The sequence below is a fragment of the Castor canadensis genome, chromosome 5 (genome assembly GCF_047511655.1).
Source record: "Castor canadensis chromosome 5, mCasCan1.hap1v2, whole genome shotgun sequence".
NCBI lineage: Eukaryota > Metazoa > Chordata > Mammalia > Rodentia > Castoridae > Castor > Castor canadensis.
In genome coordinates, this window is record NC_133390.1 from 47,222,618 (window position 1) to 47,248,087 (window position 25,470).

The window sequence follows — 25,470 nt, forward strand, 5'->3', positions numbered from 1 at the left end:
CACTATTGGACATAGCAAAGAAGGCTTTTCTCTTTAAGGCACAGTGCTAATGGTGGCAATTGGGAAGGACTGAGAAATTATATATGTATTAATAAACAAATTTACTAACAAATATGTACTAATTAAGTATACTAACAAATTAATACATAGTTTAAGGAAGAGAAAACAACAAGTAAGAATGGTAAAAGCAGTTGGGATAGAACAATCTATTTGAATACAAACCAGTTAATAGCATCAAATTTCCTGTACATGTAGTGTAGGACACGAAGGTACAATGAAATCACACAGTGAAGAAGTTGAAGAACATGGCTGAACCTCACACCTTCTAGTTTCTTCTCCAAATGCTGAATATATTTCATAAACCATATTAATTCCACAACCTCCAATAATGGCTCAACTATACAAAGACTCTTTTCTGCCTGTTTTACATTTTATACACAAAATGGTAAAAACAACTGTAAAAATTACATCATTTATACAATATTAGAAAAATTATCTTCAAATAGACTTTAGTGAAGTTCTTTTGGGAGAAAAGGGGTGTGACAGGGTTTTGAAATCAGGGCTCTGCTCTTACAAAACAAGTACTCTATTGCTTGAGCTACACCTCCACTTAAGGCAATTTGTTTTAATATCCTTGTATAACAGTGTATCTTTAATTAATTTTATGAGGTGTATACTTTGATAGTACTTAATATCTCCACAGAAATGATGTCAGTACAGGAAATTCCCTCTAGGATTTGGTGGAATGCTTTAACTTAGCAAGGGACATAATTATAACTCTTGAACCAAAGGTAGTCTTTCAGTTTTCATTCTTCTAATCTCAAGTACTTGAGATCAAAGTATGTACATATTCTTAAATTGTAAGTCTTTTACCATAAAGCAAACAATGTACTTCAGAAAGCTCTTTTCAGTGAAATCTAGGTTAAGAAATCTACTCTCAATTTTACTTTAATTTTAGGAACTATAACTATTTCCCTAAATACCATATTATTTCATTTTATCTCAATTTTGTATTTCTAGCTCTTCTAGAAATTGAATAATGTGGGGAACTATAAAGAGGTAAAGTATAGTAATTCATCTCACTTTTTTATTGTGAGGTGGAATTTCAAACTATATAGATAAGGTTATAAAAAATGTGTTAAATAATTCAGATATATACATTAAAATTTTTTCTAATATAACTAATTTCATGGTTTACATTTAATATTCACAAAACAATTTTTACTGCCTTTCTTTGATGTTTTGATTATAGAAGAAGAAATTCATTCAACCATAGAATTTATTATTAGATATGTCAGTGTCTATGTCCCAATGGATCACCAAGTATTATGAGTAAAAGAAAACAAGTTGAGATTCAGAATTTTTCTAGACATTAAAGTTTTTACCCTTTTCTAAGTATTAAAACAGATACAATCAAGGTAGCCCTGTTTACTAATTTATTCTTCTATGGAATATATTAGAGAACATATAATTTTCTAAGGAAATAGAAAAACAGAAAAGAGTTAACAGATTTTTTAAAAGATACTATTTCTTATGATGATAATTTAAAGTTTTCCTTGTAGACTAATCTTCAATGATAACATCTCCATGTGCAGAAGCAAAGACTCTAGTAGAGATCATAAATAGGACATTAAAGACTAGGTCTTTTATCCAGGTCATCAGGATGGAACTAGGATATAACTTTTCTTTCTTCTCCCTCCTAACATTTCACAGTTCCTTTCATAGAAAGAAGTTAACAGCTAACCTGACAGTGCTTGTGACATAAGGATATTGTTAATATATGTGAGAAAAAGAAAGCAATGTACAGTGTATGCAAGAAATTGCTTGGTATTGAAGATGTGATACAATACACAGAATGAGATAACTGTTTCTGGGACATTCAGATTAAAACTTTATGAGGTAGCATTTAATGGAAACCATACCTTATAAACCTTAGAAGCTTGGAACATAATCAGTGAGTACAATGGTATGGACACAATTAATGAAATGAAATGTGTGTTAATAAAAATGGGTATGAATCTGGGAAAGGGGGGAAGAAATGTGATAAGCTATGCATGTTTGTTTCTATAGCTTTGCAAGGTAACTTTCTTTAAAGATGAATTGCTTTCCCCTAATTCTTTAGTGATTGCTTAAAATCTCTAAGGTATGAATTTAACATAACTGTAATATGATTTGAATGAAGATTTCCCTCTCCTGGAGAATACATAAAAGCTGTTATCCCAGTAGAAAAAATACCTGAGGGTGAAATTGATTTTAAATTTATTGTAGAGAACTATAAATGGCCACTGAAATAATCTCAGGAAAATGTAACAAATATAAGCCCGTTAAATTTTTATGCTCTTCTTACATAAACTCATAAACATAACTTTTCACTATAAGAATGCTGTCTGGAATTTTAAAATACCTTGTGAATTTTGAGAAGCACATCATGAGATAATAGGTACTGACATTTAAAGAGAACAAATGCCCCCAAGAAAGATAAGTAGCTGTATTCCAGAGAGAGCTGAAGATTGTTGAAGACAAAACTCCTTCATCTGTCACAGAGAGAAAGCAAATTTAAATTTTTAAGTTCCTATTAGAATTGTAAGTGTCTCTATTTCCTGTCTCAACAGAGAAGGTAATAATATGGAGATCAACTACTCCTGGACAACTGAATTCATCCTCACGGGATTTACAGATGATCAAGAACTGAAGACCCTGCTGTTTGTGATCTTCTCTGCCATCTATATGATCACCATGGTGGGGAATCTTGGTTTGATAGCCTTGATTTACACGGAACGCCGTCTTCACAAACCAATGTACATCTTTCTGGGAAACCTGGCTCTGATGGATGCCCTCTGTTCCTGTGGCATCACTCCAAAGATGTTAAAGAATTTCTTTTCTGAGGACAGAAGGATTTCCCTCTCTAAATGTATGGCACAGTTTTATTTTCTCTGTCTTGCTGAAACTACAGACGCTTTTCTTTTGGCAGCAATGGCCTATGACCGCTATGTGGCCATATGCAGCCCACTGCAGTACCACACCAGGATGTCCAAGAAACTCTGTGTTCTGATGACCACAGGTTCCTACATAGTGGGATGCCTGCATCCCTTGGTTGAAGTATTATTACTGTTTAGGTTAACTTTCTGTAGGTCAAATCAACTTAATCATTTTTTCTGTGATATCCTTCCATTGTATAGAATTTCCTGTGTGGACCCTTATATTAATGAATTAATGGTATTTATCATGGCAGGGTCAATTCTAACCTTTACTATTATCATAGTCCTAATATCATATTTTTATATCCTTTTTACCATATTCACAATGAAATCTAAAGAGGGAAGAGGAAAAGCCTTATCTACCTGTGCATCCCATTTTCTCTCTGTGTCAATATTCTATGGTTCTCTTCTCTACCTGTATGCTCAACCAAGTTCAGTTAATGAAGAGGATAAAGATATACCTGTGGCAATTTTTTATACTATAGTCATTCCTTTATTAAATCCTTTTATTTATAGTCTAAGGAATAAGGAAGTAATAAATGTTATTAAATGGAAAATAAAGAAGAGAAAAGTCATAACAATTTGAAATTATATCATCTCCCTTGGAGAAGTGACATCAACTTGCTAATCACATTTTCTAAGTTGATGTCAAAAGAAGAAGTGAAAAATGTCACTTAATGAACAGAATAATTTGCAAAAATTAAAATGTGATATTTGAGCAAAATGAGTTTTGAAAACAGGGATTACATCAAAATTACCTAGAAATCTCATGTACTAGGATCCTTTGGAAGTAAATTAGAGAATCACTCATGATGGCAAGAATGTGATTAGTCAAAAATTTTGACAGATAATGAAACTTGAAATAAAAGCTAGTATGTATAAGGAATTTCTCATATTAATAATGTCACATTATCAGTTTTTCCTTCTTGCTGAGAACAGAAACTATTTTCTTCTGTCAGTAATTACCTTTGACCATGTGTAATCATATGCAGCCAATTTTAGAACCACTTTGGTTAATATTTAAGCCTTCACTTAATGTCATTGGTTAATTTCTCAATCCTTAAGTCCAAAATCTCAGGCCAATCTAATGTTTCAAGTATTAAACTTCTTTTAACACCATCAGTGGGAATTAAATTTCATATTTGAATTTAACTTTGAACTGAATTTAGCTCATTAAATACAGTAACTGTGAATATGTATAGAATGCTCTAATATTATTTTCATATTTAGTGCTAAACACTTTTATCCTCAACTCTGAACTAAAGAATCTACATAATGGTAATTTATGAATATATAGTTAAAATATTATACTTTATAATGAAAATTCCTATAAATTAAATTTCTTATGTGGTTTGTCTATTTGTCCACCACACATGACACTGTAGTTACTGCATACATCCATTAAATAAAGTTTTTCTAACTGACATCTTTAATAGTTTTGTTGTTCATTATGAGTACCCAAATCAACACTTATTCTGTTGAAAGAATTGTCATGTTCACAGGTTTAACAAAAGATGAAGATGTTGTTCAACAACAAATGAGCCAGAAAATAGCAAAAGTTCTAAATATCTAAATAAAATATTGGTCAAATAGAGTGCAAGTATAAAAGAAAAACAAATTATTGAAAATATACTATATGCTAGGCAGTAATGTAGACTTTTAATATATATTAACTATAAACATTTTGATGCTCTTCTTAAATAAAAACCTCAAGCAATTAAATGAGTAACTTGTCCAAGGTCATCCCAGTAAGCCCAATGCATCTAAAGTTTGAATAAACACTGCCTTTCTCCCCTTTCTTACAATTCAGCTATTATGTAGCATTAGAAGTTAACTGTACCTTAAAATACGGAAAACATTCTGATAGTTGCAGCAAAACATAAATGAGTTTGACCATTGTCAATGTTTAAGCAAATGACTATGTCACTGGGATTGGAAAGTGCAGCGTAAACACTGTGGAAGAACCAACTAGGTTGCAAATTGTTGCAGAGAGGTCTTAGAGACTGTAGAGGTATGGGTAGATGAGGAACTGAGAACCTTCAGTGCAAACTCGGAAGTCTAAATTTGTTTAGAGTCATCAGACATTGGACTCTTCTTGATGCTAAATAATTGTGATTGTAACTTTCAGAAAACATATCTGGCAATTGATTGATTGAAATAAGCTTGCAGTGAGAGAAACTTCAATAATTTTTTATTAAGAGTGGAACATGAATATAGTGAAAGAAAGGAGATGGGTACACACAGGTAAACAACATTTTAAAGAAAAATAAAAAAGTAAATTAAAATCCTTGAAACAGAAAATGAAATCTTCCTTTTTCTGCCAACCCAATATCAAATCTGATTTCATAATACCAATACAATACAGCATCTGATATACTTGGGCATTCAGTAAATATTTTCTTCAATGTGTTTTTAATATGTTCAATAGTTAATATATGATTGTTACTTTTACTTTTGAATTTTTAGTATTTTTTAAGATTTATTTCCTGTTATAGTAGGTAATGATAATTAAAACCTGCATAAACAAAATCTCTTTGTCTTACATATATTTTAGTAGTATAAATAAATCAATAGACAGAATAGTTTGAGGAGATTGAGTGAAGTGGATCATGTGTATCCTCTATGTTTAATATTTTAGGTAGAAGTATGTACATTGAGTTCCTTTCCCTTTTCAACATACAGCATGTTTTTTGTTATGCATTTCTATATCATTAGCCCAATCCTTAGCAATGCTGAATTTCACACCTGTGTTAAATTAAAACTTATTTTATGCCAATTAGACCTCTCAAAAACTGATTTTTCCTGAAAAATTGGTTGATAATTTGGCTTACTTGGAATTCTAAATTTTATACAAAACTTTCCACTGAACTCTGAAGAAATGCTTCCATTATATTGTGTCAACCTTGGTTGCTTTGAGAAATTGCAAATGATTCTGATTCCCATTCTGTTGGTATTTCTCTGAAGACAGAATCTTTCCCATATCCCGTTCTTTATTAAATTATAGAATGAACAATTATGGCTTTTTTTCTGGATATTGGTGCATTTAGTTGTCACCTCTCTTTAGTTTCTTCCAGAGTTACTAGGCCTTTCCTTGTCATTAATGATGTTGATATTTCAAAAGAGATTCTCTCAAATATTTTTATAATGTTCATTAGTTTTGTTTCATCTCACATTTGCTCATTTTTAGACTTGTCTAAAGAAATTTGGGAGAAATGCCACAGAAATGTGCTGCTCTGTTCATTTTATTGTACGAGGGAGCATTTAGTACCAATATAAATTACTACAAAAGTGTTAACCTTGGTCACTAGGTAAGGTAGAGTGTTAGATTTCACAAGCTTTGGTGAGACCATTTCCCTCTGAATATCAAGACTTCTAAACTCCTACAACTTGTAAATTTGTAGAGTACAAATTTCCAAAATTGATCACTCAAGAAATCTTATACACATTTTTTTCACCTATTGAAGATATATTACCATGTAATGATCGCTGATATTTTGGGTAAACAATGTAGTCTGGCCATCTTAATTGTACATGGGTAAGTCATTTCATCAATAAATGATCCAGCAGATTCTGAGAAAATGAAACTTGATAGAATCAATGAATCAGTAATTGCTCAATAATATATGTACCTAGGTATTTGGGGCCAATGCAATATTTACATTACTCTGTCAGAGACTGATGCTTCCTAAATACTGATGATGGAGAGACATCCCATTATAATGTGTAAGTTATTTTATGTTCTCATCAAGGTGAATTTCTTTTTTATTATCATAGAAAGGTTCATAAATTGCCAACCTGCTACTGAATGGCTATGTGATCTTCTGAGGATTGTTACCTTATTTGGGTTCTTGCAGTGGTATTTGTTTTTGAAAAATAGAGTAATTATGAGGAATAATAGATACATGAGTTTTGAAGAGTTAGATAACATGCTGCTAAATATATCCATGCTTATAACTATCAATGACTCTGTTTTGTTCATGTGTCATGTGCTAAAAATGGAGAGGCAATAAAGGAAACTGCTTGACCTCATGTAGCTCAGTTTCCAGTATTTTGTTAGTTAGTACATCTTTCATCCTAGATACACTCTAATGAGTATTTGAATGTGAGGTAAAGAATGCAAAACTTCATATCCACTCCAATACATCTGTTCATAAAGATTTCCTTATCCATCAGATTTGAAACTATGTCCCTCTAGATAGCACACACAAGTCATTCACCTCTACAATGAATCTAAATGTTCTTACTGTGTACTACTTCTATTTCTACAGAATGGATATGGATATACCTTCTGCTGTCCTATGAAAAGATTTCTCCTTATAAGAAAAACTATGTGGAGTTACGTTCACCAGTAATATAATTTGCTTGCCACACCATCTCAAACTGACCCACTCAACATTACCCATATCAATGATATGGGTAACATGGGACTCTGAGTCACCTTCAGGGACAGTTTATTGTGTCCTCCAGCACTGCTCATATCTCCTCAAGAGCTGCGTCACAGTCATATCATAATGGAGTATTCCTTGACTATCCAAATTTGTATTTTGTTAGTGTGACAATTTCTAACTCATGAAGAGAAGTCTTGTTTCATTGTTATTTCAGGTCTCAGAGTTTGAATCTTTGTCACAACCAGGGCTTAGAGCATAGCAGGGAGTTATTTTTAAATACATTGTAGTTTTTCATGCAAAGAATAATGCCTTACTTCAAAACCTTAGGCATATCAGTAGGATTCTCCTATTGGTATACTCCATGAACTTCATATTCATTTCATGTTTCCTCATCAATTACATATCTCTAATTGCATAGATCTGCTGAGTCAGTCACATTCCTCAAAATCAAACAGTGCCTAATAAAGCTTAAATGTCATAGATCGTTTTTCTCATTCTGGGAACTGCAAAAAATTGGAATTTTCTCCCTTTTTGGAAGATAAATGTGAACATAAGTTACATATAAACTGGGTTAAGTATTTAGAAACATTTGAAAATAAACAAGACAATAGAATAACTGACAAGAAATATGTGTGTTGTGGTTTGGTTGTGAAAGAACACACAATGGCTCATATATTGAAGGCTGCATTCAGGTTGCAAGTAATTTCAGATTAGGGCTTTGGGAGATTATTATATCCAGAGGGCTTGGACATAATCAATAGATTAATGAATTGATGATTTACAACTTGATAGCATTATTAGCAGATGGTAAAAATTAGCTGGTGAGACTGCTTAGAAGGCAGTAACTGACATTATGCATTCTCTTAAAGGGATTATCTTATCAATTGTCCCATCTCTCTCTGTTTGCTGGAAGCCTTTGGTGAATAACTTTTTTGTGTTTTCTGCTGGCTGTCTGCCACTCTTTAGGACTAAAATCAATAGAAGTGGCCATCTATCAAATGACAATTCTGATACCAAAAGCTAAAAAATTTTCCCTCCTGTAGCTCCTTTACTCAGGGATTTTTTTTTTTGTAGCAATGAACACTGACTTATATAACCTGCCGTGTTTGCCTTCATTTAAAGGGACCTGAACTAAGAAATACCATTTGCTATTTCACCAGAGTGCCTGAGTCCTACAGGAAAAGTCCAATGGGAATATGACAGACACATTATAGAGATGCAGAGTGGAATTATCAACAAGAGAACTATGCATAAAGCATTTTAAATTCCATCTCCCTAGTCAATATCAACCCATAACCATAAGTGACATCACATGGTAGGAAAATGGTAATCAGGATATCACTTAAAGACCTGCTTACATCATGGGCCACTGAAGTATTTGTAGGTGGAAAAGTGTTCAGCCCCCACAAACCCTGAGCTCAGGTAAGGAGTTACCGGATACTTTGGAATGTAACAAAAACTGCATTGCCCTGAAATATTTCTGCCCATATCATTCCTCCATATAGTGTGCTACTAAATACTGCTCCCACTTAGAATCTTAGGAGTTGTTAGATGACCACATCTCAAGTGGTTCATCATTCACAGTCATCTTATACTGTGAACAGATGGGTGGCTTTCTTACTATCCAGAGAATAAGTATAAGATCCTTTCTTGAGCAGCTCATTCAGTCCATGTTAGAAAGAGGAACTACAGAATCCTAGCACAAAGGCAGGCAACCCTGATGGGCCAAATGAAGAAGATTCAATCTTGTGCAGGTCACTAGAGTGACTTCATACAACCCACAGAAATGATGATTCTCTTGCCTGCAGTCAAGTGTTCCTAACAGAGAGAATTGATAGGGATGCCATACCTAAGAGAGTTGTATCCCAGATAGCAGAGTGTTCTCATAAACCCCGCAAGCCAAGGCAAGTGGAGTATCTTCAAGTAGACTGACGCTCATGATAATCTAAGAAGCTACACAGACTCTACACTACTACACCCAACATGGAATAGACAAGAAACATCATAGTACATATCTCCAATAGCAATTCACATGAAAATTGTATGAGATGTGCCAGTTTGGGTTATTATACACATATACATGGAAATGGCACAATGATACTCCATGTCTTGCTATCTTAAACAAAAAAAATGTTATTTTCTTCTTTTACTAAATCAGAGGACAGGAGGGATTAACTGGTACCTTCTGGAGGGGGGTTGTTACCTGTGCCAGCAGAGAGAAGAAGAGAAAAGAATGTGGTAGGATGAGTATAGTGCAAATACTATGTACATGTATATGTAAATGAAAGAAATCATACCTGTTCTAGGAATGTGGAGCGGGGTAGAGAAAGGAGAATGATGGAGTGGGTGAATTCAATATGATATATTGTGAAAAACTTTTGTAGATCTCACTATGTACCAACACTCAGCACAACAATAAAAAAATTAAAAATTTTAAAAAGCAAAATTAACAGTGGCAGCCAGGTGCAACAGCACATACACGCTGTCCTAGTACTCAAGTGGATCATTAGGACACAGCATTTTGAGACTAGCTTAGGCTTATATAGAGTTTTCAATTGAAAAAAAAATTAAGAAATGTAATACATGTACTCTATTTGCAAATATCATTACCAGGAAATAAAAGGCTTTAAAAAGTAAGAAAGCAGTGGTGCCTCCAAGGGAACATGTCTCTCTAGCAATGGATCCCTAAGAAAAGGAAACCAATGAATTGCCTGAACAAAAAATCAAAATAATGATATATGATAAAAGTCAATGAGCTACAAAAGAATACAATTGAAAATACTAGAGAAATAGTTTTTTATTTCATTGAGAAATTTTTAAAAAGAACAAAGATCATGAAAAAGAACCAAGCAAAATTTTGGAGCTGAATAACACAATAAAGGAAATAAAAAGTATCATTCAGAATCCCAACAATAGACTAAATCAAGCAGAATAAGGATTCTTGGATTTGAAAACTGGTCTTTTGAAGTAACCAATCAGGCAAATGACCAAGTTTATGAGACACTATTAAGTAAATTCATATGTTACTGGTGCTCCAGAAGAAGAAAGGGAAAGACATGCAAAACCAATATAATAAATAAGTGCTTAAAACATTCCAAATTTTGGGACAGATAAATACATTAAGTCCTGGTATCTCAAATCACAATAAAATGGTGCTTATTGAGGCATACTTCAAAGTGTCAAAAGTCCAAGATAAAGATAACTGTTGAAAATCAACAAGCGATACACATAACATATGCATGTGTGTGTGTGGAGGGGGGTGGTTTGTGTGAATCCCTGTCAGTTTACAAGAGGAAATTTTTCAACAAATTTCTTACAGGTCAGAGAGTAGATTGCTACATTCACAGATAAGAAAGAAAAAAAAATTGAGAACATGCATTAAAAACAGTACAGATATCTTCCAGAAGTTAAAGAGTGCTAAAGTATTTCTAAGAGAAGAAAAACTCAGGAAATTCGTCACTACCAGTGACTACCATAATCAAAATGTTTAAAGAAAACTTACACTAGAAATGAATGGACAGTAAAACTACCATGGAAAAATTGTATGAGAGTATAAAACCCACTGACAGGGAAGAGAGAGAAAAGGAAAGTGAAGAGTCAAAATTTACCAATTAAAAAAAAAAAAAAAACCACAGAGATGAAAAGAGAAAGGAAAAAGGAGATAAAAAAAGATCTGAAAAAAATTGCAAAATGACAGGAATAAACTTCTTATTCTTCAGGTGCTAGAGAATGAGCTTGGAGTTTTAAACATGCTGTGTAATCATTCTACTACTGAGAAATGAATTATATTCCTTAATGAAATATTTAGATGGATAAACTGTTAAAAATAAAATAAAAAGGAACAACTCCAACAGTATGCTACCTACAAGAACCTCACAAATTTTGGGGATTATAAAAATATGCAATTCAACAGAAACTTAAAGTGAGTACTAGGAGAGGACAACAAGATTGTGGATTGCTGACAGTCACCTAGAAAAAATGGTGAACATTGTTCAGCTTGTCGCACCTGATAGTTTCATTTCCAAACATGAATTATTTTAATAAATTACATTAATTCCACTTCCTCTTGTTAAACCAGCAAGCAACAGTTTTCTGTCTGCTTTACATTTTATGCACAGAATAATAGAGACAGTTTTGAAATTTAACTAGTTACACACAGTATCACAAGAACTTTAATTAGATTTCAGGGAAGGTCATTCACTTTAACCTTATTGTCTCACAGGATACCTTTAATTAATTTCAAGTAGTTTGCTATTTTCTAGAATTTATGTCACCACAGAAATATATTAATATCAGTGCAGGAAATCCCCTTTAGGATTGGTTGGAGTGCTTTAGCTCCGCAATTTAAGGGACATAATTACTAACACTGACCTGATGGTAGTCATAGATATTGTCTTATTCCCAAATGTATTAAAGAACAAGATCCTGAATATTTTAAATTCTGAGATCTTCATTATAAAGCAAACAGAGAACTTCAAAAAGCTCTACTCATTGAAATGTAGGTAAGAATACAGTTGCAACTTATTTTTTTCTTTTAATTTAACAACAATAAATATTTACTTCCCTGAATCATTTACCATTTGGATGTTCCTAAATATTAACTTCTTTTATTTTTATTCTTTCTAGCTTTTCTCAAAATTGAGTGGTTATATGGCTTTAGGATGAGGTACAATACTGTAACTCTTATGACTTTCAAATTACAAGATAAAAATTTTAAATATATATGTAAAAATCACACAAAAATCTTCTAAATACATAAGGTGTGCACTTTGAGAGCAATTTCTAACTTAACTGAAGAGTTGCAAGGTTTATATTTAATAGTTTAGAACAAACAAATCTCTAGTATCTTCTTTTGGATTACAGAAATGCAAAATTGTTTTATCCTAGAATTAAGTGACTACATTTTTCAGTCACTATGTCCCAAAGAAACATTTTAGTAATAACAGAAAACAACTTTTTTATTGTTGTGCTGGGTAGTGTGTACATTGTGGCATTTACAAATTTTCTTTCAATATAACAAATATGTCATTCTTGAACTCACCCTCTCCACCATTCTCTTTCATATTGTTCTCCCCAAACCCCTGGAAAGAAACTACTTCCTTAACCAAACATAATGCGAATCTAAAATTCTTCAAGGATTTAAATGATTTCCTCTTTTTGTAAGTGTTATAACTGAAGTCTAATGTCAGTCTGCATTTCTTAGTTTTTTAACTATTTTGAAATAATAGAGTGAATCATATATAATTTTTTGAGGAATAAGAAAAATAGTAAAAATCAGTTTAGATAAAGGGAGATATAGAATATGATAATTATTTTTGAAAATGATCCTTGTAGACTCCTCTCCAATGTGAAGAGTGTGCAGGTGCAAAGAGGTCTATAAGGACCATTATTAGAACACTTCCCTGGTCAATAGGGTTGAGCTACTGCTAGATTTCTTTATGCCTTGGCATATAGCATTTATTTTTATTATTTTGTGTGTATTGTGTGTGTATTGCTGGGGATCATGAACAGGTTACTGCGCATGCTTCCAAATTGTTTACCACCAAGCTAGACCCACATCCCTCTCTTAGTAATTTCAGCTCCATTCACAGAACTATGTAATATTTAACCTCAAGATGTTAACAATAGCATAAGGAAATGGTTTAAACCAAATCATTCAGATTTGACAGATGTAATTGTGGATGGTCCTGGTTATACAAGGTATGCTGTAGGATTCAGAAAATGAGATCAGTGTGGTCTTGAATATTCAGGAAACTTTATTTAGTAGCACTATACACAAATTATCCCTTAAAAGAGGAGAAAGAATTAAGATACTTGGGACACAACAACAGAAATAATGGCATGGGAAATGTCAGTTTCTCAGAAAATGTGCAGAACATTCAAAATAGAATGAGAGATGTTTTATTTCTTTAGATACAAAGGTAATTATCTCTAAAGAAAAATATTCCCATTAAGTCTTAGGTGATCTTTCTAATTTATATCAGATATAAATTTAACATGTTACTTACAAGCTTTCTAAGTCATCTCTCCTTTAGTACCATCTATAAAAACACTCTTCTCATTGCAGAAATAGAAACATTTTTAGGAACATTATTTTATATTGCTATTCATAATCTTAAAAAGTGGCACTGACATTATTTGGAAATAATGAATAAGAGATAATAACAAAGTCCTTATAGTTTCCATGCATAAATATATAAAGTAATCACTTTTTCTCTGTCAGCATTCTCCTTAGAATTATATATTACAAAATTCATCATTGTTAATACTGGGAATTACAGCATGGCATTATAGATGCTGAAATTTTAAGAAAACAAATACATGCAAAAGTATAGGGAGTTTCACCCCACAGACAGTGGGAAATTTTTGAAGAATTTTCTCTATCTGTAATGAAAGCAAAAAATTAAAAAATTATATGCACTCAAATAAAATCTTATATCATACTAACATCTATCTCCACAGAAAAGCTAAGGATGACTGAGGACAACTTCTCCTTGACACCTGAATTCATCCTCACAGGATTTACAGACCATCCAAACCTGAAGAGCCTGCTGTTTGTGGTCTTCTCTGCCATCTATATGATCACCATGGTGGGGAATCTTGGTTTGGTAGCTTTGATTTACATGGAAGGTTGTCTTCACACACCAATGTACATCTTTCTGGGAAACCTGGCTCTGATGGATGCCCTCTGTTCCTGCTCCGTTACTGCCAAGATGTTAGGGAACATTTTTTCTGAGGACAGAAGGATTTCCCTCTCTGAATGTATGGCACGGTTTTATTTTCTCTGTCTTGCTGAAACTACAGACTGCTTTCTTCTGGCAGCAATGGCCTATGACCGCTATGTGGCCATATGCAGCCCACTGCAGTACCACATGAGGATGTCCAAGAAACTCTGCATTCAGATGACCACAGGAGCCTACAAAGCTGGAAACCTACATCCTATTGTTGAAGTTGGGTTATTGTTTAGATTAGTTTTCTGTAGGTTAAATCAGCTTAATCATTTTTTCTGTGATGTCCTTCCATTGTATAGAATTTCCTGTGTGGACCCTTATATCAATGAATTGATGCTATTTATCATGGCAGGGTCAATTCTAAGCATTACTGTTTTTATAATGCTAATATCATATTTCTATATCCTTTTCACCATATTCACAATGAAATCCAAAGAAGGAAGAAGCAAAGCATTATCTATCTACCTGTGCATCCCATTTTCTCTCTGTGTCAATATTCTATGATTCTCTTCTCTACTTTTATGCTCAACCAAGTTCAGTAAATGAAGAGGATAAAGATATCCTTGTGGCAATATTTTATACTGTAATTATTCCTTTAATAAATCCTTTTATTTATAGTCTAAGGAATAAGGAAATAATAAATGTTATTCAAAAAACAATGAAGAAGAGAAAAATTGTAACATTTTCAAACAATATTGTCTGCCTTTGAAAAGTGACTTCAACTTGATAATAATGTTTTCTAAATTGACAGCAAATGAGAAAGTGAAAAATGCCACTTAGTGAACAGCATAGTTTTACAAAATTAGGCTGTGACATTTGAGTAAAATGGATTTGGAATAAAGGGATAACGTCAAAATTACTTTCAAATCTAAAGTACTGGGACCATTTGGGAGTGAACAAAGGAATCACTCATGACTGCAAGAATGTAATTAGTCAAACATTTTGACAGATAGTGAGTATTTTGAATAAAAGCTAGTATGTGTAAGGAATTTCTCATATATTAATATTTTATTATTAGTTTTTCCTTCCTTCTGATAGCAGAAACTATTTTCTTCTGCTGGTATTGGCCTATTATTGAAATGTTGTCTTATGTAGCCCACATCAGAACCTCTTCATTTAAAATTGAAGACTTCATTTAATGTCATTGGTAAATTTCCCAATCCTTAAACCTAAAATCTAAGGTCATTTTAATATGTCAAGAATTTAACTTCTCTAAATACCATTAGTGGGTATTAAATTTCATATTTAAATTTGACTTTGAATTGATATTAGCTCATTAAACATATTAAGTGTGAATATGTATTCACAGAATACTCTACTAGTAATTTACATTTTCAGTGTTCAACATTTTTTGTCTCAAATATCTGAACTAAAGTGTCTGCATAATGGTGATATATGAACCTGTAGTAAAAGTGATGTACTTTATAATGAAATTCCCTATGAATTAAATTTTTCATGTGGTTAGTATATTTGAACACCATTTATGACACTGTATGTAATTAAAAGATAAATGCATTTAATAAAGGTTTTCTCACTTGTATTTTTACTAGTTTTGTTGTTCATAATAAGGGTCCAAAACAGCACTTCATCTATTAAAAGTATTGATATGTTCACAGCTTTAAGAATAGAGGGATATGTTGTTATGAGCAGAAAATAGTTAAACTTCTAAATATCTAAATAAAATATCAAAATAGTTAAACTTCTAAATATGTAAATTAAATATCAAATTGACTGCAAGTACAAAAGAAAAAATGAGCTATTGAAAATGTACTATATGCTAGGCATTAATCTAGACTTTTAATATATATTAACTACAAACATTTTGAAGCTTTTCTTAAATAAAAACTTCAAGCATTGAAATAAGGAATAGTTTGTCTGAGGTCATTCCAGCAAGCCCGATGTATCTGCAGTTTGAATAAATGCTGCCTTTTCACCCCGTTCTTACCTCTTTTATTCAGCTAGTAAGATTGGAAGTTAGCTGTACCTTAAAATACTGAAAACATTTTGATAGTTGTAGCAAATCATAAATGAGTATGACCACATTCAATGTTTCAGGAAATGACTGTCAATGGGAATGGAAAAAGAGGGTAAACCCTGGGGCAGAGCAAACAAGGTTGTGAATTGTTACAGAGAGGCCTCGGTAACTGTGGGGAGCAGTCAGTGCATCAGGAATTTTGAACCAACGTTCCGTGCCAAACTCAGAAATCTGAATTCATTTAGAGGCATCAGACATTGGATTCTTCCTTGAAGCTGAATATTGTGATTATAACTTTCAGAAAACATATCTGGCAATCAATTGATTGAAGTAAGCCTTCAGTGAGATTAACTTCAATAATTTTTGTATTAAGTATGTATGGAACATGAATATAGTCAAAGAAAGGGGATGTGTACACACAGGTAAACAACATTTTAAAGAAAAATAGAGCAAATTATAATCATTGACTCATGAAATGAAATCTTCCTTTTTCCTCTATCCCCATGACACTTCCCCAGTACTCAATCAGCACCTGGTATAATTGGGCATTCAGTAAATATTTTCTTCAAAGTGTTTTTTAATATGATTGTTAATTAATATATAATGGTTAAATTACCTCTACTTTTGACTTTGGGGTGCTTTGTTTCAGATTTAATTTCTTTCATAGTAGATACTTATGAGCAAAGCCTGCATAAACAAAATCTCTTTATGTATTACATGTTTTAAGAGTATAAATAAATCAGCAGACCAAAAGATGTGAGAACCTTGAATTAAATAGATAATGTACATCATCTAATTTTAATATTTTAGAAACAATTATGTTCATTGACTTCTTTTCCCTTTTCTACTTGTACCATGATGTTTGTTATGCATTTTATATCATTACCCCAACACTTAACAATGGTGAATTCCAGAACTCTGTTAATTGAAGACTTATTCAGGGTCAGTTAGACCCCCTCAAAAATTATTTTTCCCAAAAAAATTGGTTAATAATTTTTGTTTAAAACTCTAAGTATGATACAAATCTTTTTACCAAACTCTTTTAAGATACCTTTCCATTATATTCTATCACTCAGAAATGGCAAGTGATTCTGGTTCCCATTCCATTGTTTTCTCTCAGAAGACTTTTGGGAGCTTTTCCATATTCCATTCTTTATTAAATTATAGCATTAACAATTATAGATTTTTTCATTATTTTCTGAATAGTGGTGCATTTAATTGTTACCTCCTTTTAGTTCCCCCATGGTTACTTGACCTATCCTTGTTATTAATGATGTTGACATTTCAGAAGAGATTTGTCTAAATATTCTTCAGTTTTGGTTTGTGTGACATTTGCTCATGATTAGACTTGTCTCAAGGAATTTTGGAGAAATAACACAGAATTGCACTGCTCTCTTCATTGTATCGTAACAGGGAAACTTTAATATCAACATAAACAACTACAACATAATTGAATAACCTTGGTCACTAGGTAAAGTGTAGTGTTATTGCACAAGATTTGCTGAAACTATTTCCCTCTGAAAATCAAGATTTCTAAATGCCTGCAACTTGTAAATTTGCACTGAGTAAAATTCCCAAAATGGATCACTCAAGAAATCTTATATACATTTTATCACCATGTCATGATCACTGATATTTTGAGTAAACAATGTAGTCTGGCCACTTCAATTGTACATTGAACAAGTCATTTCATCAAAAAATGAAACAGCAGGTTCTGAGAAAATGAAACTTGATAGAATAAATGAATCAGTAATTGCTCAATTGTACATGAACCTAGGTATTTGGCCCAATGCAATATTTACATTACTCTGTCAGAGACTGATGCTTCCTAAGCACTGATGATAGAAAGATATCTAATTATGATGTATAAATTATTTTATGCTCTCATCAAGATGAATTTCTTTTTCTATTATCATTGAAATGTTCATAAGCAGCCAAACTGCTACCAAGTGGCCATATGATCTTCTTGAGGATTGTTGCCTTATTTAGGGTCCTACAATGGTATTTATTTTTGGAAAATAGAGTAATTATGAGAAATAATAGCTAGATAAGCTTTGAAGAGTTAGATATGTGCCAACAGTAGGGTGGAAGATAAAGGAAACAACTTGACTTCATATAGCCCAGTTTCTGACTATTTTGCTTGTTAGTGTATTTTCCATCCTAGATAAACTCTGGTAACTATTTAAATGTAAAGAAAAGATTGTGAAACTTCATATCCACTCTAATACATCCATTCATAAACTGCTTTCTTAAGATTTCCTCATCCCTGAGATTTGAAATTATGTCCCTCTAGAAAGCACACAAGTAACTGACCTGTACCATGAATCTAGATAAGTATTTTGCTGTCCTAAGGAAAGTTTTCTCCTTATACATAAAACTATGTCAAGCTATAGCTCATCTTTAATATAATTTGTTTGTCACAGCATCCCAAACTGACCCACAAAAAATTACACATAACCTTTTGAGATCAAGTATGTGATCAATGATAATGGGTAACATGGAGGACTGAGTCACCTTCAGGGACAGCTTATTGTGTCCTTCAGCTCTGCTCATATCTCCTCATCAGAGCTTCATCACTCTCATGTCCTAACAGAGTCCTCCTTGAATAGTCCAAACTTGTACTTTGTTAGCCTGACAATTTCTAGCTAATGAAGAGAAATTTTATTTCAAGGACATTTCAGGTCCCAGAGTTTTTAAAGTTTTGTCACCAACAGGGCTTAGAATATGACAGAGACTTATTTTAAAATGCACAGTAATTTTCTGATGCAGAGTAAAGCCTTGTTCCAAAGCCTTATGCATCTACATAGGACTCACCTATTGGAATATTACATGAACTTTTTATTCATTTCATATGTCTTCTCATCAGTTACATGTCACCAATTGCATAGATATGCTGAGTCACATCCCTCATAATCAAGCAGTGCAAATAAAGCTACAATGTCATAAAGATCTTTTCCCATACTGGGATCTGCAGAAAATTGGCATTTTCCCCATTTTCAGCAGATAAATCTGTCGATAAGTCACTCGCAAAGTGAGTCAGATATTTAGAAACATTTGAAAATACATGGGACAAAACATGAGAATTGACAAGAAAGTATGCTGTGGTCTGATTGCAAAATACCACTTAATGGCTTGTGTATTCAAGGCTGCATCCTGTTGCATGCTGTTTCATATTAGGGTTTTGGGAAGTGATTAGATCATGAGGGCTCTGACATAATCAATATATTAATCAATTGATAGTTCTCAATTTGATAGAAATGCTAACAGGTGGTTGAGCTAGATGGTGGGATTGATTAAGAGAATGTAAGTCACTACATTCATTCCCTTGAAGAGTTCATCTTATCCATGGTCCCATCTCTCTCTGCTATCTGGCAGCCTTTGGTGAGTAACTTTTTTCTTCTATGCTCTTCAGCTAGGCTGTCTGACTCTCTTTAGGACTAAAATCAGGGAATTAATCATTTATCAACTGAAAACTCTGATACCCTTAGCCAAAATAAATTTTTCCCCATTTAGCTCCTTCATCTCAGGGATTTTTTGTGGCAATGAAAACTGACTTATATAACCTGCAATATTTGCTGTCACTGAAAAGGACCCAAACTAAGAAATCCCATTTGGTATTTCACCAGAATGCCTGAGTACAACTGGCAAAGTCCACTGGGAATATGACAGAGACATTATGGAGATGCATGATGGAATTATCAACAAGAGAACTATGCATAAAGCATTTCACATTCCATCTCCCCTATTAATATCAACTCTTAACCATGAGTGACTTCACATGATAGGAAGATTTAAATCAGGACATCCCCTAAAATCCCATTCATGTCATGGACCCCTGAAATTTTTGCAGTTGAAAATGTGTTCAGGCCCCACAATCCCTGAGCCCAGGTGAGGAGTTACTGGATACTTTGCAATGTTACCACTGCATTGCCCTGAACTATGTCTTCCTACAACATGTGGTGTGCTGCTAGATACTGATCCCACCAGGAATCTTATGAGTTTCCAGGTAGCCACATCCCAAATGGTTTATCATTCACAGCCATGTGACACTGTGAACTGATGGGTGGCTTTTCCTACTATCCAGTGGCCCGAAGAATCAGTTTAAGAACTTCCTTCAACAGCTTGAAAAATCACTGTTAGAAAGGTGGTCTCTAGAATCCTGGGACGTAGGAAGGGAACCCTGATGAGGCAAATGAAGATGCTTCAATTCTATGCAGTTCAGTATAGTGACTTCACACAACCCACAGAAATAATGATTGCCTTACCTGCAGTCAAGTCAACGAAATGATATATCTTCAAACATGACTGATTCTGATGATCATTTAAGAAGCTACACAGACAGAACACTACTACACTCAACATAGAATAGACAAGGAACATTACAGAACACATCTCCTGTAACAAATCACATGAAAAATAGAGGAGATGAACTAATTTGGGTTTTCATACACATAAACATGGAAATGTCACAATGATACTCCCTGTGTAACATTAAACAAACAAAAAAAAATCAATTTTTTTCTTTTGCAAAGGTGGAGAGGAGGAGGGCTGAATAGTTCTTTCTTGGGGTGTTGTACCAATAAGAGGGGAGAGGAGTGTGGGAGGGTGAGTATAATGCAAATACTGTCTACACAGATATGTAAATGAAAAAGTCCTAATTGTTCCAGGAATGTGGAGTTTGGTGAAGAAAGTAAAGTGATGGAGTGGATGAATTCAAGTGTGATATACTTGATATACTATAAAGATTTCTGTAAATGTCACAATGTACCACCCCACAGCACAACAATAAAAAACAATTAATTTTAAAAGGCAAAATTGACAGTGGCAGCCAGGTTCAACAGCTCATACCTGTTGTCCCAGAACTCAGGAGGATCATTAAAACAGAGAATTTTGAGGATAGCTTACATTTATATAAAGTTTCCAACTGAAAAAAGTTAAGAAAGGCAATACATTTGCTGTATTTCCAGATATCATTGCCAGGAAATAAAAAGATTTAAAAAGTAAGGAAACAGTGGTGCCTCCAAGGAACCATGCCTCTCTAGCAATGGATCAAGAAAAGGAAATCTATGAATTGCCTGAAAAAAACCAAAGTAATGATATATAATGAAACTCAATGAGTAACAAAAGAATACAACTGAAAAATACTAGAGAAATAGTTTATTATTTCAATGAAAAATTTATTAAAAAGACAGAGATCGTGAATAAAGAACCAAGTGCAAATCTTGGAGTTGAATATTGCAATAGAGAAAATAAAAAGTATAGTTTAGAATCCTGACAATAGACTAAATCAAGCAGAATAAAATATTTTGGATTTGAAGATTGGTCTTTTGAAATAGCCCAGTCAGACAAACACTATTAAGTATGTGTGTGTGTGTGTGTGTGTGTGTGTGTGTGTGTGTGTGTGTGTGCACACTACTGGTTTTCCAAAAGAAAAAAGGGAAAGTCATACAAAGCCAATAAATAAATAAGACCTGAAAACACTCCAAGTCTGGGACAGATAATGACATTAAGACCCGATATCTCAATTCTCCACATTACATTTTATGTACAGAATAATAAATACAGCTTTGAAATGTAGCTAGTTACACACAATGTCACAAGATCTTCCATCAGACTTCAGTGAAGTTCATTCAGTTTAACCTCATTGTCTCACAGGATACCTTTAATTAATTTCAAGTAGTTTGTTGTTTTCTAGAACTTTCTCTCTCCTCAGAAATACATTGATGTCAGTATAGGAAATTCCCTTTAGGATTTGACAGAATGTTTTAACTCTGTAGTTAAGGGAATTACTAACACTGACCTGGAGGTAGTCACTGAGATTTTCATTGTCTTCATCCCAAATGCTTTAGAGAATGAGATCCATGAATACTTTTAAGTTCTAAGACCTTTAGTATAGAGCAAACAGTGTACTTTCAAAACGTTCTACTCCTTGAAATGTAGGTAGGAATACTGTTTTAACTTGTTTTTACTTATAATTTAGTAGCCATAAATATTTACATCCCTGAGTCATTTACCATTTTGATGTTCCTAAATTTTAATTTTTATTCTTTCCATCTCTTCTCATAACTGAATGGTATGTGGATCTAAGATGCAGACAATACTGTAATTCTTATGACTTTCTGACTACAAGACAAAATTTCAAAATACACAGCTAAAGTCACATAAAAATCTGCTAAATACATATGGCGCATACATTAAAAGCAATTTCTAACTTAACTGAATAATGTCACGGTTTATATTTAATATTTTAGAACAAACAAATTTCTAGTGTGTTCCATTGGATTAAAGAAATGTAAAATCATTTTGACCTTAAAATTTATGTGACTACTTTTTCAATAATAACAGGAAATAACTTTGTTTTTATTGTTGTGCTGGATTAGAGTGTGCGTGTGGCATTTACAAAAGTTCTTACAATAGATCAAATGTATTATACTTGAATTTACTCTCTACACAATTCTCTTTCCCTTCCCTCCCACTCTCATTCTGGAAAAGAAAGAACGTCTTAAACCAAAACATAACATATATCTAAAATTCTTCAAGGATTTAAATGATTCCCTCTTTTTAAAAATGGAAAAACTGAAACATAAATGCCAGGCTGTATTTGTTAGTTTTTAAGTATTATACCCTAACACAGAGAACCCTATATAATTTTATGATGAATAAGAAAATAGTAGAAGAGCCAATTTACATAGAATGAAGATAAATATATGAGAAGATAATTATTTTGAAAATTACTCTTTTAGACTCCTTTCCAACATGATGTTGTCTTTGTGTAGATGCAAAGATATCTGTAAGGATCACTATTAGAATTAATTTGAGGTCAATAAGGTTGATCTACTGTTAGAAGTATTTATGTTTTCTTTGCACAGCATTTATTGTTACTATTCATGTGTGTGTGTATATTGCTGATGATAATAAACAGATTGTTCTGTATGCTGCCAAAGTGTTTTACTGCTTAGCTAGACTTACAGCCCTCTAATAGTTATTTTCCCTTCTGTTCACAAAAGTTTGTGCTAGTTAACCTCAAGATGTTAAGACCATCATAAAGACATGATTTAGACACATGTTAAAAAAAACAAATCAATGCAAATTTCACAGACGAAATTGTGGATGATCCTGGTTAATACCAGGCCTGCTGTCTAATTTAGAAAATGAGATCAGTGTGAATTTGAACATTCAGGTAAATTTTACTTAGTAGCACTATACAAAAACTATCCCTCAGAGAGAAAGGATTAAGATATTTGGGACACAACAACAGAATAATGGCATGGGAAGTCTCAGTGTTCTGAAAATGTGCAGGACATTCAAATAAAAATGAGATATGTGATAATCTATAGACATTTATTTCTTTAGATTCACAAGGTGAAAACCCACATTCCAGTTTTAAGTAGGTTTCTTTTTCAGGTTAATTTTCTGTAGGTCTCGTCAAAGCAATCACTCTTTTTTGTGATGTCTTTCCATTGTATGTAGACTACCTTGTGTTGACTCTTCTATCAAAGAATTTATGTTATTCATGTGGGCAGGGTTAATTCTAATTTTTGCTATTATTGTAATCTTAATACCATAGTTTTATATCCTTATTAGAAATGAATTCAGTATATTGGGGTGTCACAAGAGAGATGACACATCTCAGAAGTCAATAGGCAAGGCAAAATTTGCTTGTACAGAAAAGTGCAGAAAGCACACAGACGTGAGCACACTGAGCAGGAAGACTGCTCAGGTAATGCAATGCTGCCCTCCCCCTGGACTGGGCAGTTTTTGGGTTCACAATCCACGCATTGGCTATTTGGAAAGGGACAGGTCAGAATGGGGCACTGGAAACAAAAAAGTTTAAAAGTTCGGGGAAACAATAACTGTTTTAGCATATCATCTTTGGAAGTAGAGCATCTAGTGCAATTCATTTATTTATTTTTTGACTTGGCCCGGCTGAGGATAACAATCCTTTGTTCATAATAGAAACTTTTATCAGGTTAATCAGACTCCATGAAGTAAGTGTATGAAAGGCAAGTTAGTAAGGCAGTTATTACTGATTCTTTGACAGAAAGGACCCATCCTAAACTGATTCTTACAGTTTCCCCCTTTCATTTACAGTTCTTTTCTTCAAATTTGTTCCTCTTTTTAATTTTGCCTTTAGAGTAAATGAATTTTAAACAAGTTACAATATTATAGATATACTTTATGAGTGACCAATATCCAATCTTTAATTAAATGTCATGGTTTTTAATTTTAGGTAACATATACTTAGAGAACTTATGCATATTTAGCATTTAAAGACAGTAACAATTAACATCACAACTATATAGATGTCATATATATGTTAATTTAAACTTTTACCTTTGGAGTAGAATTTAGCAAAACTTTTACACCTCTTACAAGTTTAGGAAGACAGTGTCAGTGCCCTAAAACAACCTGTATTTTTATTGAAAAAGTTCACTTTGTAAACTTTGGTATAGCATTCAAATGAAGTTTAGACACATATCCCACACATTTTTAGGGGGTCAAAGGTATAAAAATCATTGAGAAGACAAATATTTAAATGAACTGATCTATTTAAGGTTTAGTTTCCTAGGTATGTAAAAGCATTACAAGATCAACAGAAAATATGAGCAATTATTTTGAGAAAATCTATTCTTAAGGCAGTATTTATAGTTGTTATTCAGAGCAGAAAAATATAAAGATAGCCTCATTACTTCATGGATGTAGAGAATCAGGTTCTAGTTTAACATGACCCTAGAAAATCTTTTAGGCATCTCTTAGATTACAGTCAACTTTAATCACACACCTAAGCTTTTATAAACCCCATGCATCATACACTTTTAAGATTTACTCAGGACTTTTATATGATGTTTTGAACCTTCTGATGGTTTGTCCTTATCCTGTTTTGTTTTGTTTTTTTAATTTTTGGAACAATTCTTTGGGATAAACATTTTTAATAAAATTTTTTATTTAAAATTCATTTTTTACCTTTAATTTTCTTTCTTTTCAAAAAGATACCCAATACCATTTTATATTTTTCCTGCTTGTCAAAAATAATTCATAAAAATTTTTAACCTAGAACCTTATATTTATATGAAAAAAGAGAAAGAAAGCAATCTTAAAATTACTTTTTTTGTATAAAATCAACTTAAAGAAATTCCATTTGTTAATAGACCCATGCATTATGAGAGAAAATTAAATCCCAGATTTTACTTATGACAGAACATAACAAGCTAACACCATTTCAGGCTAACAACATTTTTTTAACTACTCACATTCCAAAATCCCTACTGCAGGCTGCTGCCTGGGTTTAAAATGGCCCCCTTTTTATTTTTAGTTTGAGCTTGAGTATTAACCCCTGAATGACTTCATTTTAGTGAGACCTGATTGAAATAAGTTTGAAAACTCTGTTTTTTTTAAGT

At 32.8% G+C, this 25,470-nt stretch overlaps 1 protein-coding gene and 1 pseudogene across 1 annotated transcript; both read left to right on the top strand.

Moving 5' to 3' along the window:
- The first annotated feature begins 2,625 nt into the window (after positions 1-2,625).
- LOC109701937 (olfactory receptor 5K3-like) lies at positions 2,626-3,564 on the top strand. The gene has a single exon (XM_020187376.2). The coding sequence runs from the start codon at positions 2,626-2,628 to the stop codon at positions 3,562-3,564; it is 939 nt and encodes a 312-aa protein (XP_020042965.2).
- Positions 3,565-13,839: 10,275 nt separating this feature from the next.
- On the top strand, positions 13,840-14,806 carry LOC109701938 (olfactory receptor 5K3-like; annotated as a pseudogene).
- The last annotated feature ends 10,664 nt before the right edge of the window (positions 14,807-25,470 follow it).

Excerpts from the sequence above, each read along its gene's own strand:
- LOC109701937 (XM_020187376.2), top strand. The coding sequence starts at position 2,626 with ATGGAGATCAACTACTCCTGGACAACTGAATTCATCCTCACGGGATTT.